Raw genomic sequence first — 19,682 nt, forward strand, 5'->3', positions numbered from 1 at the left:
TATGGCACACGAGAACTAGCAATGTCTGGCGATGAAAAGCTAATAAAATGCACTAAGAGGCGGCCTGCATGGGCTTAAAAGACCTTTAAATGAAACCATTCAATTTGCAATTAATTTAAATTAAGCAATAGATTTAGTAAAGCTTTATAAACAAGATAAGATAGTTGCATTTCAATTTATGAAGAGTTGGACATATATGGGGCATAAAATAATAGAATCTCCATCTTGTCGAGCTGTAAAAGCCAGAGATATATCTTAAATTAATGTCACTATCCGCACTGGCAAATGCTTGTTCACAACCTGGTGGCAATACTCATCCTCTGGGATGTAAAGGAAATTAATTGTAATTGCTATACAAATAAAAAAAGAACGGAAAAAAAAACACTAAGCTTTTTTTTTTCACAATAGTTTTATTAAAGGGACATGAAACCCAAATGGATTCCTTTCATGATTTAGAGCATGCAATTTTAAACAACTTTCCAATTTACTTCTATCTAATATGCTTTACAACAAAGGCTGTCAAGAGAATTAAACAAATGCTTAAAAAGGCTCAGTAGCTGCTGATTGGTGGCTGCACGTAGATGGCTTGTGTGATTGGCTCACCCATGGGCATTGCTAAAAAAAATTTCAACAAAGAATATCTAAAGAATGAAGACAATAAGATAATAGAAGTAAATTGAATTGTTTAAAATTGTATTCTCTATCTGAATCATTAGAGACATGAAACAAATATTTCTCCAACGACAAACTACATTTACTTTTCTGAAATAAGTTCAATAACCCTTTAAAAAGGAAAATAGCATTTTACCATTAGCTGCCTATGATCAAGTGCAGTGGTGATTGTCAAGCCAATAACTGAGATAAAAAGCGTAGGTAAGTGCTGGAAAAAGCAAGCGAACCAAGTCTCTTGGATTCTTAATACCTTATTTAAAATTGTATTTTAAATGTAATTTACCTCTGGTTTCCTTTATGCACTTTTTTGCCATATGCGTTTTATGTACAGTTATACTAATGATGCATGTCTTGTGTATATGTAGGACACTTCCTCTTAACCTACCTCCTGCTGGACCTTCTGAAACAGTCATCACCGGCTCGTATTATTAATGTCTCTTCTCTGGCTCATCTGTTTGGAGCCATCAAGTTTAATGATATCCAAAGCCTGAAGAGCTACTTCAGCCCTGGGGCTTATTGTCAGAGCAAGCTGGCAAACATCTTGTTCACACGAGAGTTGGCCAGGAAACTGCAAGGTAAGTTCTCCAAAGGTTGTCAGGTCTTTAGTTAATTATACGTGGTTTTATGTGTGCATTTAATGTACACACCTGGATAGTGGTTTTACTCCTTCACATGAGCGTTTACCAGCATTAAAGCTACTGAAACACCTTATGACAAGACTTTTTGTAGTCCTGTAGTAAAGTACCAGTAAAGTATAAAAACGTTCTGAATACATTTAACATTATTTGCTGAAGTTGGTTTTCAACAAACAAACTGCCCCAAACCACTTGGCTTATTTGTAAGAGCCAATCCAGACTTATTACTTGAGCAGATGCTGCCTCTCACTTTCATTTTGTTATCTCTGCTGCAGCCAATTTATTATATAGGGTTGTTGTGGAATTGGAAAATCCACACTGTTCAGAGTTAAATTAGAAACAGAGGGGGCAACATGGATAATTAAAGTATAATGCAGTCCTTTTTTTATTATTAAAGCATTTTACATTCTGCTCTGTTTCATATCCCTTTAATGCTAGACAGACACAGGAAAACATTTGTATACATTTCTCCATCTAGTAGTATGGCTCTTGCATATGTAGACCATAAAGTTCTGCAGATGTTTAATCTCTGTATGTTACAGCTAATGACAAAAAGTTACTGGGCCAGTTTAGCACGTGCATATAACTAGGTAAATGAGCCTTATAGTATGAGCTATCCACAGTACACCCCTGTTTAAATCCATATTTCCAACTATCAGCATGACTTTGCTGTGGTAGATTTCTTTAATGACAGAAGTTTGGTAACTTCTGCAATAGAAATAATTGGCCAAAACAGACTTACAATTGATATAGCCAGGCCGGTAAAGAACACATTTTCATTTTCCTGTTCAGTTGTTTTCCATGCATACAAATAGTACCCACTTGTCATAAATTGAGGTTCCTCCACACTTAAACAGGACTCATGAATTTGCAGCAATAAAATTGTCTTTATTGTAACAAGTGTATATATAAAACATTTCATTTGATTCATATAAAGAATTGTGGTAATGTTCTGCTTCTAATAAGCCCTTGATCATAGATCAGAATGCATTATCCTGTTTTTAATGTCCAGGCTGTTGTATTTTTCAAGCAACAATGATTATTCCTTTGCACATTTGATCAAGTAAATATTTGATACAATATAATATATGGTTACCACCTTAACAAATTAGATTGAGCCTGAAAAGAAAAGTGTAGCTATAATAAAGCAATGTAACAGTATATGTAAAAACTACAATTCAGGGCAAGCCACTAGTGTTTAAATATTTCCGTACAGTCTGTAGAATTAAAAGATTTTGGCATCCTTATGATAGTAACTACATAAAACATCAGTTTGTGGTATTCTGCAATCCTATTTCTTAGAATCATTTCACTACTTTGTGCAGCAATAGTATTTACTTCTATAACGCTAAATGACTTTACCAGATTTGGAAGCAGCTCTAGATGTTCTGCTTTTTGTGTTTCAGTGCAGCATTAAAGGGAACCATAACACCTACTAAAATTCCTTAAAACTAACTTCTACTAAATAATAAAAAACAACTAATCACAGATGTCTATGCTGGCTATCCAGTTTACTGCAAACAATTCAAGTAGAGTGATTTCAATTATAGTGTTGATCCAGAGATTCATGCTGCTATGTATGCCGCCATATTGTACACACAGCAGTCATGTGATGCACACATCATATTATTCTGTTATTTATATTTGTGATGCAGATGCAGAGCAGGGGCTGCAGTGTCTGTTGAAATGCATTAGTTTTCAACATGTTGTTCTAAATAAAAGGGACAGTGTAGATACATGATACTATAAGCTCATACAACTTATAATAGGAAATGAGCAAGAATCAGTTCTGCCTAAGTGCCTATCTGTGCCACAATTAGCTTTGTAAAACATGGAATTAACAAAAAAATAAAGCATTGTACATAAACAAAAAAAATATTTACTTTAAATGTGCAACTTACTATGTTTTTTGTATGTCCATGCTGAGTCCATGCAATTTCCAACTGCTCCCTCAATGCAAAAAAAAATCTCATCTCAAGTAAAATACTTTTTAAATGTAGTGTTTTAAATTATTTTGAATTGTAATTATTATATTGGTTAATATTCAAGGGGTAACCAGATTCTACTATTAATGTAATTACACTGTGAAATAGCAGCCCTACTCCGTTTTTTTTTTTACCTGTTTGCTGTCACTGCAGTGATTTAGTTTCAGCTGTCACAGACAGAAAGCAGAGGTAGAGCCGAAGCAGTTCTAAAACAAATAGCTGTGCACGGGCTTAGATCTGCCCGGAGCAATTCACACTTCAGCTCAGCTGTGATATCCTTGCCCCATCCTCCGTAGCACACAGTGAGTGCAGAGATCAACAGAACAAGAGATTCTGAGAGGAGCAGGGAGCAGTGCAACAAATTTATAACTTTTCACAAACTGGGGCTTGGCTGTATTAAAACGGACACTAAATAATCATTTAAAAAAATACAAATATACTGAAATAGAAAAAAATATCCAGATGGAAAATATTAATTAACATTGTGGAATGAGTAAAAAAAAAATCCTTTTAGTGTACACCACAGGTTTTAAACTTCCTGTCCTGAGCGTGTATGTACTATAAATGCTCTGAGGAGAGACCGGAAGAGAGGGAGCCAGATTATATGTTTATAATTGTAAACTAACCACAGAAATTATTACATTTTAAGATATATATTGATCAGATTAGTTTAGGAAGTTCGTTTTGCACAATAAAACTTTGACATAAGTAACTCTGTTTGTGTACAACTTTCTCATCTGAGACTCCAGGGCACGCTCTGCATCACAGAGAGAGCACTGCAGAATCAGATGTGTTTCCTCTAAGCATATATAAGAATAATATGCTGTGCACCTCACGTGACTCAGTCTGCTGTGTGGCAACGCGCATTACAATATGGTGGAATACATGGCAGTATCAAGCTCTGGATCACCATTGTAATTTAAATACTTTATTTGAACAGGTTGGGGTAAGCTGAAAAAAACCACATAGACATCCATGTTTTCTTGGGGGTTTTTTTGCTCATAAGTTAGTTTTAAGAAGTTTTAGCAGACAGGTGTTATGGGTCCCTTTAAGGACCAAAAAAATGAAGGATTCCCTGGTGACTTTGTCCTTCCATGAGCTTAGTTTATCAATCGGGGGAGGGGAAGAATAAGGGTAGTTCGGAAAGAACAATGGTTATAAGAGAAATGCTAAAATTATTACGGTTGACCTTTGTTCTATAAGTTGGGGGTATAGATTTATTATAGTACATATTTCTATGTGCACTGGTTGAATTGTTACCTGACTGAAAGCCATGTGTAGGCTTACTAGGAGTAATAGGCAATCCGTTTATGAAGAATGTTATTATAATATTTTTGTTTGTGACCTGATGTTTGTTTTTTGTCTCTTGACTTAGGTACTGGAGTGACAGTCAATGCTTTGCACCCTGGCACAGTTGGCTCAGAGCTGACCAGACATTCCATTATACTTAATTCTCTATGGAAGCTGTTTTCTATTTTTGTTAAGACACCCGTGGAAGGTGCTCAGACAAGCATTTATTGTGCAGTAGCGGAGGAGCTAGAGAACGTCACTGGAAAATACTTCAGGTACGTACAGGAGTCTAAAAAACAAAAAAAACCACTGAGTTGAAAGTTTTTCGTTTTACTGCCATGATTTTTTAAAAGTTTACCAAAGTATTTCAAGGAAATGTGTCAGAGTAACTAAAATGAATAGTGAAATGTAAGTTAAATGGACAGTGTGTGTGTATGTATCTCCAAGTACAGGCAAGCACTGTCTGATGAAGAGGTGATATCCCTGATATATATATAATTTTTTATTTAAGTAGACAACCCAAGTTATTCATCTACGCCCATTTTGGTATATTTAATTTCACTGCCAAATGTGATCAAATAAAAAATGTTAACTTTTTTTGGGCGGGTTTTCTTACTGAAATTTAGATATCACTTGTACAATCATGATGCAAATGGTTGTTAAAGCTTCTCAGTGTTCCCTTTTTCTTTAGTTCTTTCTTACCATATTAAGTGAGATGCATTATGCCTCTGGATGCAGTCTTGGCTGTCAAAGCTGACTGCCGGGATCACAGCATGAGGCAGAAGAATGGACGTAGATACTATGTCAACAGGGTATAATCAGTATAATCATGTAACTTTGTACAGAGGCTCATGGGACGCCCTTTTGCGGAGATCAAATAAATGCCCATTTATTCACATCAGATGAATTACTATTACAATAGCGATCACCTGGTGACACATACACACAAAAATGTTTAACCTATTATCACAGGTTTCTTACACAACATGATACATTTAAAAAAAAAAAAGGTAAAGCTTGAATGACCTACATTAGGGCCTAAATATGAGCGGCATGTAAAAACTGGAAAACGGCTCAGCACAGTGTGGAAATGGTTAAACATGTTTTCTTCTTCGGCAAAAACAATAGTTTTTCAAGTCCAGAGCAACTGCCAGGGCCGGATTTTAGTAGGCATGTGCCTATAGGCGCCCTCTATAGAGGGGAGCCGTGCTGCTGCCTGTCGCACATACAGCTGTAATACCAGGTGTACGCTGGTTCCGCGGGTGCAGTTCACCCAGGCGCAACAGTGTTAATATTCAGTATATACATTTTTAATTTAATTGCTTAATACATTTTATAACTATTACTGGAGGATGGTGAAGTGTGGACCAATATCTATTATAAAATAAAAATGACTGGCCACTTTGCCAAGGTCTTTAGTAATGGATGGTAAATCATTATTGCATATCATATGAAAATATTGAAATTATGCAGTTATATTTTATTTTTTGTCCTATGTTTATTCTGTGGGGGTGGGTGCAAATATTTTTGCACCTAGGCAGCAAGTATCCTAGGCTCATCCCTGTGTAACACACACACACGTATAACACACATCACATTATCATCTATCTGGCAGCCTGGGTCAGTACCGGCTATCACCGATTTTCCATCCTGTCTTTAGTGGAACGTCTGGTGCGTGCTGTCATTACGTTTGTGAGCGTGGTGAGATACGCTGGGAAGACAGCATGTTTGGATTTGTGTGAGGGTGGGTACTGAGCCCACTGAGGGTGTTACCGGCTGATGTAAAATCTGTGCAAGTGATAATTTTTTTGGGTGGGGGAGCTTTAGATTTCTGTGCCTACAGGCGCCTGAGATGTAAGTCCGGCCCTGGCAACAGCACGTAATGCTTTAGTAGCTTCACCCTGTATAGAAAAGGTAAAAAAATCAATAGATACAAATGTCTTCAGACTTCTCCTTAACCGTGATTCAGTTTTTTTACCTGTAGAATAGGACAAGAATAAACCTGAAACAAAATGACTTCTGAAGATAGCAAGTTTCCAGCATAATATACTCAGATTGTTATGTGCCTCGCACACAATGATAACATTTGTTAATCCAGAAGTATAAATCTGTTCTCTAGGGTTCATACCAAAGCAATATCTCAAACTAATGTTGCAAATCTAAACACATTGAATTAATCTAAAGAAGTCCTTTGAGTGGGATATATATATATATATATATATATATATATATATATATATATATATATATATATATATATATATATATATATATATATATATAATTTGCTGAACACCACTGCCTTGCCTTGCTCTCATGCCTTGTCCAATTGGAGTCTATTAAAGCGCGTTCTCATGAGCACAATGCTTCTGAGATCGCATTCACATTGTACCTCACTTGTAATACCAGCGCACATTTGCGTAATTTCTGTGTCCCCTGTATCATCTAAAGGCCATAAGACGATCAGACACATAATCTGTATATATTGTAAACTCTTGCACATGTGCAGAAGGAACTGGTGCCTCAAAGTGTTAATGTAAAATTGTATGCCCTATCTGAATCATGAACGTTTTAAAGGGACAGTATACACCAATTTTCATCTAACTGCATGTAACGACACTACTATAAAGGAGAATATACGCACATTCTGATATAAAAATACAGTAAAAAAAAAGCTTTTAAAAACTTCATTAGAAGCTCCCAGTTTAGCTCTGTTGATGAGGTATGGCTGGGACACCCAGTGAAAGGGGCTAGGAAATCAAGATGAGCAGACACTCCCGCCCTGCATATAAAAAGACCCGTTACACAAACAGGAGCAAGCTTGAATCCGTAGACGCCAGAATACTTCTGACACTGTGGGGCTTGGTTAGAGGTCTGGAAATCAGCACAATGTTATTTAAAAATCAGCAAATCTATACATTGTTACAATAACACCCCCAGATGGGATATATAAATGGATCATCTACAAAACATTTAAAAAAGGCAGGAGATTTTAAAAAAGGGCAGGAGTTTGGAGAATTTCTAGTTTTAGTCAAGTGGGTATGGCGGTGTTTATCCAAGGTTAAAGGGACATAAAACCCCACATTTTCATGATTCAGATTGAGAAGACAATTTTAAACAACTTTCCAGTTTACTTCTATTATATAATTCACTTAATTCTCTTGGTATCCTTTTGTTGAATAAGCCGCAATACACTACTGGTAGCTAGCTGAATGCACTTGGTGAGCCAATAAGATGAGGCATACATGTGCAGCCATCAATAAGCAGCTTCTGAGTTTACCAATGTATCTTTCAACAAAGGATATCAAGAGAACAAAACAAACTAGAAAATAGAAGTACATTGGAAAGTTGTTTAAATCACATGCTATGGGGCATATTTATCAAGCTCCATATGGAGCTTGATGCCCGTGTTTCCGGCGAGACCTTCAGGCTCGCTGGAAAGAGAAGTTATAAAGCAGTGGTCTAATGACCGCTGCTCCATAACCTGTCCGCCTGCTTGGAGGCGACGGACAGAAATCAACCCAATCAAATACGATCGGGTTGATTGACACCCCCTGCTAGTTAGATATACATACAGAAAGAGAAGCAAACTGCCACCAACGAACAGCTCAGTGACTTGTTCTATGGCCTGGTTATCACCTGCGAGTAGCTTCCCAAAATACAAGGCAATTCTCCTCTGCCCTTGGGAAAAGGCCACCCCAGATGATTGTTTCAGCCTCTTTTAGATATGCCTTCTTTTGAAGACCCCAGTCCCCCCTTATGAGGCTTTGACAGGAAGTAATGGATATTGCACAAATAAAGTGAAAGAAAAAAAAGAAAATAAATAAAAGGTAAAATCCTTTATAAAATAATGAATAAGACCTACATTGCAATGATTTATTTTAAGTATGACCCACTGCTTAGTGTTTTTTAATTCCAAAATTCTATAGCTTATCACTTGGTATGAGTACTCCTTTCTTTACTTCAAATTCTCTTAATCACCTTGGACCCCACAACAATGTCAGTGACAACTACTTCTCGTGAGGTCTTCTGTGTGAATTCTCTATCGCTTGCTGTAATTGCAAAATTCAGACTCGTAATACTATAGTTTTTGAATAATAAGCGTTACCTTTATGTCTGTTCTGCTCCCCCCACACAAACTTATTTCTTTCATGTAATTGGCAATAGTCCATGAGCTAGTGACATATGGGATATACAATCCTACCAGGAGGGGCAAAGTTTCCCAAACCTCAAAATGCCTATAAATGTACCCCTCCCCACACCCACAATTCAGTTTTTACAAACTTTGCCTCCTATGGAGGTGGTGAAGTAAGTTTGTGCATAGATTCTACGTTGATATGCGCTTCTCAGCATTTTGAAGCCCGATTCCTCTGAGTGCAGTGAATGTCAGAGGGATGTGAAGGGAGTGTCACTTATTGAATGCAATGGTTTTCCTCACAGGAGATCTATTTCATAGGTTCTCTGTTATCGGTCGTAGAGATTCATCTCCTACCTACCTTACTCATATCGATGATATACTCTCATATTCCATTACCTCTACTGATAACTGTTTCAGTACTGGTTTGGCTATCTGCTATATGAGGATGGGTGTCTTTTGGTAAGTATGTTTTCATTACTTAAAACACTCTCAGCTATGGTTTGGCACTTTATGTATTAATGTAAAGTTCTAAATATATGTATTGTACTAATATTTGCCATGAGTCAGGTTTATGTATATTTCCTTTTGCAGACTGTCGGTTTCATATTTGGGAAAAGCACTTTTTAGGAAAAGGAAAAAAAAAAATTCTTACCTGGGGTATAGTCGTGGGGTTTTTTTTTTTTTTTTTTTTCCCAAATTGACTGTTTTTCATTAAATTTCATGGGCAAAATTAGGCTCGCAAGGGCACAAAATGCCAAAGTATATTGCGTCATTCTTGGCGCAAGAGTTTTTTGGCGCAAAGTTATGTTCAATGACGCAAAATTCGTCATTCCCGGCGTCTTAGTTGACGCCGAGTTTCTTTCACAAGGTTGCGTCTTCAATGACGCGAGTGTCATTTCCGGATGTTAGCGCCAAAAAAAATTCTGTTTGCGTTGTGCTTCATACTTGGCGCCAAATATTTTCATTATTTAAAACCACATTCCTATATGCCTCTTGCCTTTTTCTCTATCAGAGTGCTATGCTGTTTGCATTTTTTTCCCCATTCCTAAAACTGCCATATAAGGAAATTGATCATTTTGCTTTATATGTTGTTTTTTCTCTTACATTTGCAAGCTGTCTCAATCTGATCCTGTCTCAGAAACCACTGTTGGAAGATGCTGCCTGATAACAGTTCTACCAAAGCTAAGTGCATTTGTTGTAAAGTTGTGGAGATTAAATCTCCAGCTGTGGTATGTAATAGTTGTCAAGATAAGCTTTTACATGCAGAGAATGTGTCCATCAGTAATAGTACATTGCCTGTTGTTCCTTCAACATCTAATGTACAAGATATACCTGTGAATTTAAAAGATTTTATTGCTGATGCAATTCAGAAGGCTTTGTCTGCCATCCCGCCTTCTAATAAACGTAAAAGGTCTTTTAAAACTTCTCATAAAGTTGATGAAATTTCAAATGACCAACAACATACTGAATTATCATCCTCTGACGAGGATCTATCTTATTCAGAAGTTCCTTCCTCCGATATTGACACTGACAAATCTATTTATTTAAAATGGAGTATATTCGTTCTTTTTTAAAAGAAGTGTTGATTACATTGGATATTGAGGAAACTAAGTCCTATTAGACGTTTAAATTCTGTTTATAAACCTCCTGTGGTTACTCCTGGGGTTTTTCCAGTTCCTGATGCTATTTCTGATATGATTTCTAAGGAATGGAATAGGCCTGATACTTTTCCTTCAAGGTCTAAAAAATCGTATCCTTTGCCAGCAGTTAGATTGGAGTTTTGGGAAAAGATCCCCGGAGTTGATGGGGCTATTTCTACTCTTGCTAAACGTACTACTATTCCTATGGAAGATAATACTTCCTTTAAAGATCCTTTAGATGGTAAACTTGAATCCTATCTAAGGAAAGCCTATTTATGATCTGGTCATCTGCTCAGGCCTGCAATTTCTTTGGCTGATGTTGCAGCTGCATCAACTTTTTGGTTGGAAAGTTTAGCACAACAGAAAACGGATACTGATTTGACTAGCATTGTTCGCTTGCTTCAACATGCTAATCATTTTTATTTGTGATGCCATTTTTGATATCATCAAAATTGATGTTAAATCCATGTCTAGTCATTTTAGCTAGGAGAGCTTTGTGGTTTAAATATTGGAATGCTGACATGGTATCTAAGTCTAGATTACTATTTCTTTCTTTCCAAGGTAATAAGTTATTTGGCTCTCAGTTGGATTCAATTATTTCAACTGTCACTGGGGGGAAGGAAGTTTTTTTGCCTCAGGATAAAGACCTAAGGGTAAATCTAAAGCTTCTAACCGTTTTCGTTCCTTTCGACAAAATAAGGAACAGTAATCTAATCCTTCCCCCAAAGAATTTGGTTCCAGTTGGAAACCTTATTTAAGTTGGAGTAAATCCAAACCATTTAAGAAATCAAAGCCAGCCCCCAAGTCTGCATGAAAGTGCTGCTCTCATTCCAGCTCAGCTGGTAGGGGGCAGATTAAGATTCTTCCAAAAAAAATGGGCAGATTCTGTCCAAAATTAATGGATTCAGAGTATTGTCTCTCAAGGGTACCGAACAGGAGTAAGACCTCCTGAGAAGATTTTTTTTTTCTCTCACACATCCCAGCAAATCCAGTAAAGGCTAAGGCTTTCCTGAAGTGTGTTTCAGACCTGGAGCTTTCAGGGGTAATTATACCAGGTCCGTTTCAGGAACAGGGTTTGGGGTTTAATTCAAATCTATTCATTGTCCTAAAGAAAGAAAATTAATTCAGGCCAGTTCTGGATCTGAACATTTTGAATTGTTAGGTTAGTAGTTGGTACTCTTACATATCATCAAAATGGTGACTATAAGGACTATTCTGCCTTTTGTTCAGCAAGGGCACTATATGTCCACAATAGACTTACAAGATGCATATCTTCATATTCCGATTCATCCAGATCATTATCAGTTTCTGAGATTCTCTTTTCTAGACCAGCATTACCAATTTGTTGCTCCTCCATTTGGCCTAGCGACAGCTCCAAAAGTCTTTTCAAAAGTTCTCGGTGCCCTATTCTCTGTAATCGGAGAACGGGTTATTGCTGTGTTTCCTTATTTGGACGATATCTTGGTACTAGCTCAGTCTTTACATTCTGCAGAATCTCACACGAATCAACTAGTGTTGTTTCTTCAAAGACATGGTTGGAGGATCAATTTACCAAAAAGTTCTTTGATTCCTCAGACAAGGGTCACCTTTTTTTAGGTTTCCAGATAGATTCAGTGTCCATGACTCTGTCTCTAACAGACAAGAGAAGATTAAAATTGGTTTCAGCTAGGGATGCACCGAAAGTTTCGGCCGAAAATGGCATTTTTTGCTATTTCGTTTTTCGTTTTTTTTGCCTGTTATTTTTGGTAAAAATATTGTGTGGCATGTTTCAGATTTGATGCTAGCCTAGAGCTGCTGTTTAAGTTTATTACTTGACTTACTGTTCTACATATAATGAGTTTTCTAGGACTATACTTTATTTGGATAATTGGTAAAAAAAACTGTTAAATATGATTCTGTTACATAGAACTACATGAAGAATAATACAGTATATTGATATTTATAATTGTTTTAAGTAGGGATGCACCAAAATTTTGGTCGCAGAAACATTTTGGCTGAAAATGGCATTTTTTGCCTGTTTTTTTCTTGGTAAAATTATTGTGTAGCATATTATTGTTTTAAGATATTTTTGTCCAATTTTAGCGTGTTACTTTCAATAAAAGTGTGGGCTTTTTTTATTGGCTCTAATTATGCAAAAAAAAATAATAAAAAAATTATTTGAAAAAATACATTTTCGGTATCAGTTTCGGTTTTCGGCCAAGTGCATCCCGGATTTTCGGATTCGGTTTCGGTCCAGAATTTCCATTTTGGTGCATCACTAGTTTCAGCTTGTCGGAACCCTCAGTCTCAATCATTCACTTCAGTAACTATGTGCATGGAAGTTTTAGGTCTCATTACTGCAGCATCGGACGCGATCCTCCCTTTGCTCATTTTCACATGAGACCTCTACAGCTTTGTATACTGAACCAGTAGTGCAGGGATTATACAAAGATATCACAATTAATATCCTTAAATCCCAATGTTCGACTATCTCTGACTTGGTGGTTAGATCACCATTGTATAGTTCTAGGGGCCTCTTTTGTTCATCCAACCTGGACTGTAATCACAACAGATGTAAGTCTTTCAGGTTGGGGAGCTGTCTGGAGATCTCTGACAGCACAAGGGGTTTGAAAATCTCAAGAGGCGAGAATACCAATCAATATTTTGGAACTCCATGCAATATTCAGGGCTCTTCAGGTTTAGCCTCAGTCTGAAAACAAATTAACGGTTCTCTCTTTAACAGACACTATCACAACTGTGGAATATGTCAATCATCAGGGTGGGACTCAGTCCCCAAGTTATGAAAGAAGTATCTCTGATACTTGCTTGGGTGGAATCCAGCTCCTGTCTAACTTCTGCGGTTCATATCCCAGGTATAGACAATTGGGAAGCAGATTATCTCAGCCGTCAGACTTTACATCCGGGGGAGTGGTCCCTCCATCCGGATGTGGTTTCTCAGATTGTTCAGATGTGGGGTCTTCCAGACATAGATCTGATTGCTTCTCATCTAAGCAAGAAACTTCCAAGGTACCTGTCCAGGTCCAGGGATCCTCAGGCAGAAGCAGTGGATGCGTTAGCAGTTCCTTAGTGTTACCAACCTGCTTATATCTTCCCGCCTCTAGTTCTTCTTCCGAAAGTTATCTCCAAAATCATCATGACAATTGTTTGTGTTGCTGGTAGCTCCAGCATGGCCTCACAGGTTTTGGTATGCGGATCTTGTCCGGATGTCCAGTTGCCAACCTTGGCCACTTCCATTAAGGCTAGACCTTCTGTCTCAAGGTCGGTTTTCCATCAGGATCTCAAATCATTAAATTTGAGGGTATGGAAATTGAACGCCTAGTGCTTAGTCATAGAAGTTTCTCTGACTCAGTGATTAATACTATGTTACAGGCTTGTAAATCTGTTTCTAGGAAAATTTATTATCGAGTTTGGAAGACATATTTCATGGTGTTCTTCTCAAATTCTCCTGGCATTCTTTTAGAATTGCTAGAATTTTACAGTTTCTTCAGGATGGGTTGGATAAAGGTTTGTCTGCAAGTTCCTTAAAAGGACAAATCTCTGCTCTTTCTGATTTATTTCACAGAAAGATTGCTAAGCGTCCTGATATTCACAGTTTTGTACAGGCTTAGGTCCGTATGAAGCCTGTCATTAAATCAATCTCTCCTCGGAGTCTTAATTTGGTTTTGAAGGCCTTACAGGCTCCTCCATTTGAGCCTATGCATTATTTGGACATTAAACTACTTTCTTGGAAAGTGTTGTTCTTTTTGGCCATCTCTTCTGCTAGAAGAGTTTCTGAATTAAATGCTCTTTCTTGTGAATCTCCTTTTCTGGTTTTCCATCGGGATAAGGCAGTTTTGTGGACTTCATTTAAATTCTTACCTAAGGTTGTGAATTCTAACAACATTAATAGAGAAATTGTTGTCCCTTCTTTGTGTCCTAATCTTAAGAATTCTTTGGAGAGATCCTTACATTCTTTGGATGTGGTAAGAGCTTTTAAATATTATGTTGAAGCTACTAAAGATTTCAGGAAGACTTCTAGTCTATTTGTTATATTTTCTGGTTCTATGAAAGGTCCGAAGGCTTCTGCCATTTCCTTGGCATCTTGGTTAAAGCTTTTGATTCATCAGGCTTATTTGGAGTCAGGTCAGGTCCTGCCTCAGAATTACAGCTCATTCTACTAGATCAGTCTCCACGTCATGGGCCTTTAAGAATGAAGCTTCAGTTGATCAGATTGGCAAAGCAGCAACTTGGTCTTCTTTGCATACATTTACTTAATTTTTACCGTTTTGATGTATTTGCTTCTTTTGGAAGCAGTTTTTGGTAGAAAAGTTCTTCAGGCAGCGGTTTCAGTTTGATTCCTCTGCTTTATGTTAATTTTTTTTCTTTCATTTATGAGAAAAACTTATTTTTTTTGCCGTTATTATTTTATCTCTCCCTCTCTAGTGACTCTTGTGTGGAGTTCCACATCTTGGGTATTTTTATCCCATACATCACTAGTTCATGGACTCTTGCCAATTACATGAAAAAAAACATAATTTATGTAAGAACTTACCTGATAAATTCATTTCTTTCATATTGGCAAGAGTCCATGAGCTAGTGACGTATGGGATATACAATCCTACCAGGAGGGGCAAAGTTTCCCAAACCTCAAAATGCCTATAAATACACCCCTCACCACACCCACAATTCTGTTTAAACGAATAGCCAAGTAGTGGGGTGATAAAGAAAGGAGTAAAAAAGCATCAACAAAGGAATTTGGAAATAATTGTGCTTTATATAAAAAAATCATAACCACCATAAAAAGGGTGGGCCTCATGGACTCTTGCCAATATGAAAGAAATGAATTTATCAGGTAAATTCTTACATAAATTATGTTTTCTTTCATGTAATTGGCAAGAGTCCATGAGCTAGTGACGTATGGGATATCAATACCCAAGATGTGTAACTCCACGCAAGAGTCACTAGAGAGGGAGGGATAAAAATAAAGAACAGTCATTTTCCGCTGAAAAAATAACCCACAACCCAAATTATAAGTTTATTCTTTAATGACAAGAAAAACTTAAAACCTAAGCAGAAGAATCAAACCGCTGCCTGAAGAATTTTTCTACCAAAAACTGTTTCTGAAGAAGCAAATACATCAAAACGGTAGAATTTAGTAAATGTATGCAAAGAGGACCAAGTCGCCGCTTTGCAAATCTGATCAACTGAAGCTTCATTCTTAAAAGCCCACGAAGTGGAGACTGATCTAGTAGAATGAGCTGTAATTCTGAGGTGGGGCCTGACCCGACTCCAAATAAGCTTGATGAATCAAAAGTTTTAACCAAGAAGCCAAGGAAATAGCAGAAGCCTTCTGACCTTTCCTAGAACCAGAAAATATAACAAATAGACTAGAAGTCTTCCTGAAATCTTTAGTAGCTTCAACATAATATTTCAAAGCTCTCACCACATCCAAAGAATGTAAGGATCTTTCCAAAGAATTCTTAGGATTAGGACACAAGGAAGGGACAACAATTTCTCCACTAATGTTGTTAGAATTCACAACCTTAGGTAAAAATTTAAATGAAGTTCCAAAACCGCCTTATCCTGATGAAAAATCAGAAAAGGAGATTCACAAGAAAGAGCAGATAGCGCAGAAGAGATGACTAAAAGGAACAACACTTTCCAAGAAAGTAGTTTAATGTCCAAAGAATGCATAGGCTCAAATTGAGGAGCCTGTAAAGCCCTCAAAACCAAATTAAGACTTCAAGGAGGAGAGATTGATTTAATGACAGGCTTGATACGAACCAAAGCCTGTACAAAACGGTGAATATCAGGAAGTTTGGCAATCTTTCTGTGAAATAAAACGGAAAGAGCAGAGATTTGTCCCTTCAAGGAACTTGCAGACAAAACCTTATTCAAACCATCCTGAAGAAACTGTAAAATTCTAGGAATTCTAAAAGAATGCCAAGAAAATTTATGAGAAGAACACCATGAAATGTAAGTCTTCCATACTCGATAATCTTTCTAGAGACAGATTTACGAGCTTGCAACATAATATTAATCACTGAGTCAGAGAAACCTCTATGACTTGGCACTAGGCGTTCAATATCCACACCTTCAAAATTAATGATTTGAGATCCTGATGGAAAAACGGACCTTCAGACAATAGGTCCGGCCTTAACGGAAGTGGCCAAGGTTGGCAACTGGACATCCGAACAAGATCCGCATACCAAAACCTGGGAGGCCATGCTGGAGCCACCAGCAACACAAATGATTGTTCCATGATGATTTTGGAGATCACTCTTGGAAGAAGAACTAGAGGCGGGAAAAATATAAGCAGGCCATCAGATCTATTGCTGGAAGACCCCACATCTGAACAATCTGAGAAAACACATCTGGATGGAGAGACCACTCCCCCGGATGTAAAGTCTGACGGCTGAGATGTAAAAAAAATGTAAAAAGAAAAGAACCTATGAAATAGATCTCCCGTGAGGAATACCATTGCATTCAATAGGTGATACTCCCTTCACATCCCTCTGACATTTGCTGTACTCTGAGAGGAATCAGGCTTCAACAATGCTGAGAAGCGCATATCAACGTAGAAATCTTAGCACAAACTTACTTCAGCACCTCCATAGGAGGCAAATTTTGTAAAACTGAATTGTGGGTGTGGTGAGGGGTGTATTTATAGGCATTTTGAGGTTTGGGAAACTTTGCCCCTCCTGGTAGGATTGTATAACCCATACGTCACTAGCTCATGGACTCTTGCCAATTACATGAAAGAAATTATGTTTTTTGTCTTTTTCTTGTGAGTAGCTGGCACAGCCAATGAAAAGCTGTGCCACGTGGCCCATTGCTGTCAGTGGACGTAAGCTGACAACTCAGCAAAACAGGGCTGCTTTGCTTTGAGTGACTGTGTAGATGAACTGTGTATGCCCAGTTAATTTTCCAGTTGGTTGTGACCTGTATAGAGCGGTCCCACTACACTACTAGAAAGAAATAGGAAGGGGGCGGAGGGAAGAAGACTGTAGGAGAATAAAATATAGATTTATTTTTTTTTAACAAATCTGGGTTAACTTAAATTTTTTTGATATATGTATGTATATGTGTATATATGTGTATGTATGTGTGTATGTGTGTGTGTGTGTGTGTGTGTGTGTGTGTGTGTGTATGTGTGTGTATATATATTGCATTTTTTTTTTTTAATTTGTCTTTAAACAGCTTTTACTACCTATTTACGTATAACTATTTGAGCTTATTTAAATACTGCTATGTAATATATATGATAGAACATTTTTCAGTACATTGCCAAAATTGCACTTCTTGTTAATTTCAGAATCAAAATAAATTGCTTTAATGCTTTATTTTTTTTAATACAAAATATTTTTAAAATGTTTAAATCGTGCTGTTTCATATGCGTGATAGAAACTATTAGAGATTTATGTCCCTTAATTTTGTGTTCTAACTAGTCTTCTCTGCCTTTATTATTGCAGTGACTGCAGACCGGCCTATGTGTCATCTAAAGGACGTAATGATGCTGATGCAAAGAAACTGTGGGATTTAAGCTGTAATACTCTTGGAATCCAATGGGAATGAGCTACAAGTCTGACATATATTTTTTATTTGCAAAAACTGTACATAGGAAGTATAAAATTGTAAGGTTAAATTGAGTTCATACCTCAGTATACATTTAGCGAGTCTGAAATTTTTTATATACAGGTGGCCCTCGTTTTACAACGGTTCAATTTACACCGTTTCAGAATAACAACCTTTTTTTTCCAGTCCTGTGACTGCTATTGAGAAGCAGTTCATTTATTAAAATAGCCAGTAGGTGTAGCTGTCTGCTTGTGTTGCAGCAAAGCCTAGCAAGCTGAAATTAATCAGTTCAACCAAACCTGAGCTATTGAGCAGATTTCAAAGGAACAAGATCTTCCTGTCTATAAATCAGTCCAGATTGGAATGCATAGAACGAACTGTTTGCAGAAAAATGCAAGTGAAGTCTGTGTTGTGTAATTATTTTATTAGGTTTATAATGCTGTTTAGCAAATATTTTTGCTCATTTAACTTGGTTTAATTATATATTCTGTGTTGTGATTATTTTATTAGGTTTATAATGCTGTTTATCATTTAAAGTCTTCATTTCAAAGCTTTAAAAATAAATGTATTAGGTGTTACTTATGACAATTTTGAGAGGGGCCTGGAACCTATCTGCCTCACTTCCCATTGACTTACATTATAAACTGGGTTTCAATTTACAACGGTTTCGATTTACAACCATTCCTTCTGGAACCTAACCCCGGCGTAAACTGAGGGCTACCTGTATAATAAACATTCCTAGTTGAGCGAACAAGTTACTTTTTTCCTTAACAGCCTCATACAGCATTTGTAATAAATTTACCTTTAAAAACTTTTGTTTTTATTTTTCATCATCCTATAAATTCAGAACAAGAGACATGAAAATTGACATTTTTAAAGGGACATTTTACCCATATACTAAAACAGTGATGCAGCACATCTGTAAAATGCTGACAAGAAAATATCACATGAATATTTCAATATGTAAAAAAGCCAGATCTATTTTACCTCAATTTCTTCAGCTCCCTAGAGTAAGTGTTTTGCGAGAAGTTCTCCTTCAGTTACTCTTTTTACTGTTATCTGCATGGATGAAACAATATAACCAATCTTCATCATTTATGTGTAATCGTCCTTAAACCAAGGAAATAAACTTTGCCTGTACATGCCAGGTGCACACTCCTTGTAAGTCCCTGGAAAGCATCCAGATTTAGGGTCAGATTACAATTGGAGTGATATTTTAACGCTCCCGCTTGCACACTAACTCCGCTTGAAGTAAACTTTTTGAACGCGTTGGGTATCGCTCGTATTACAATTTGAATTTAAAAGTTTTTCCTTGCACGCTAACCCAATGCTCACAAAAAGCTGAAGTTAGGACATCGCACACATGTTAACGTATTCCACCTTAGTCAATAGAGCTAAACCCAACATGAAAATAAGAATATTCACAATTCAATGTTGTTCACATAGCAGAATATGTTCTATTTATTCATTAATACAAGGGAACAAGGAACAGTAGGAGAAATATCAGGGTGAAAAAAGGTGCCAGAAGAACGAATAAAAAAGAAAATGTATGCTTACCTGATAAATGTATTTCTTTTTTGACACGATGAGTCCACGGATCATCTTAATTACTATTGGGAATATCTCTCCTGCCCTGCAGGAGGCGGCAAGGAGCACCACAGCAAAGCTGTTAAAAAGCTCCTCCCCTCCCTCCCACTCCAGTCATTTGACCGAAGTTAAGGAGAGAAAGGAAGAAACAAGGTTCAGAGGTGTCTGAAGTTTCTAACAT

At 37.0% G+C, this 19,682-nt stretch overlaps 1 protein-coding gene across 1 annotated transcript in view; it reads left to right on the forward strand.

Moving 5' to 3' along the window:
• The window catches only part of RDH12 (retinol dehydrogenase 12), an 85,460-nt gene extending 66,735 nt beyond the window's left edge, over positions 1–18,725 (forward strand). Inside the window, exons 5-7 of the mRNA XM_053697843.1 lie at positions 1,038–1,247; positions 4,668–4,857; positions 17,812–18,725. Of these exons, the coding sequence (XP_053553818.1) occupies positions 1,038–1,247; positions 4,668–4,857; positions 17,812–17,914 (503 nt within the window). The 3' untranslated portion in view covers positions 17,915–18,725. The remainder of the gene's footprint in view (positions 1–1,037; positions 1,248–4,667; positions 4,858–17,811) is intronic.
• The last annotated feature ends 957 nt before the right edge of the window (positions 18,726–19,682 follow it).

Source organism: Bombina bombina, chromosome 1 (genome assembly GCF_027579735.1).
Source record: "Bombina bombina isolate aBomBom1 chromosome 1, aBomBom1.pri, whole genome shotgun sequence".
NCBI lineage: Eukaryota > Metazoa > Chordata > Amphibia > Anura > Bombinatoridae > Bombina > Bombina bombina.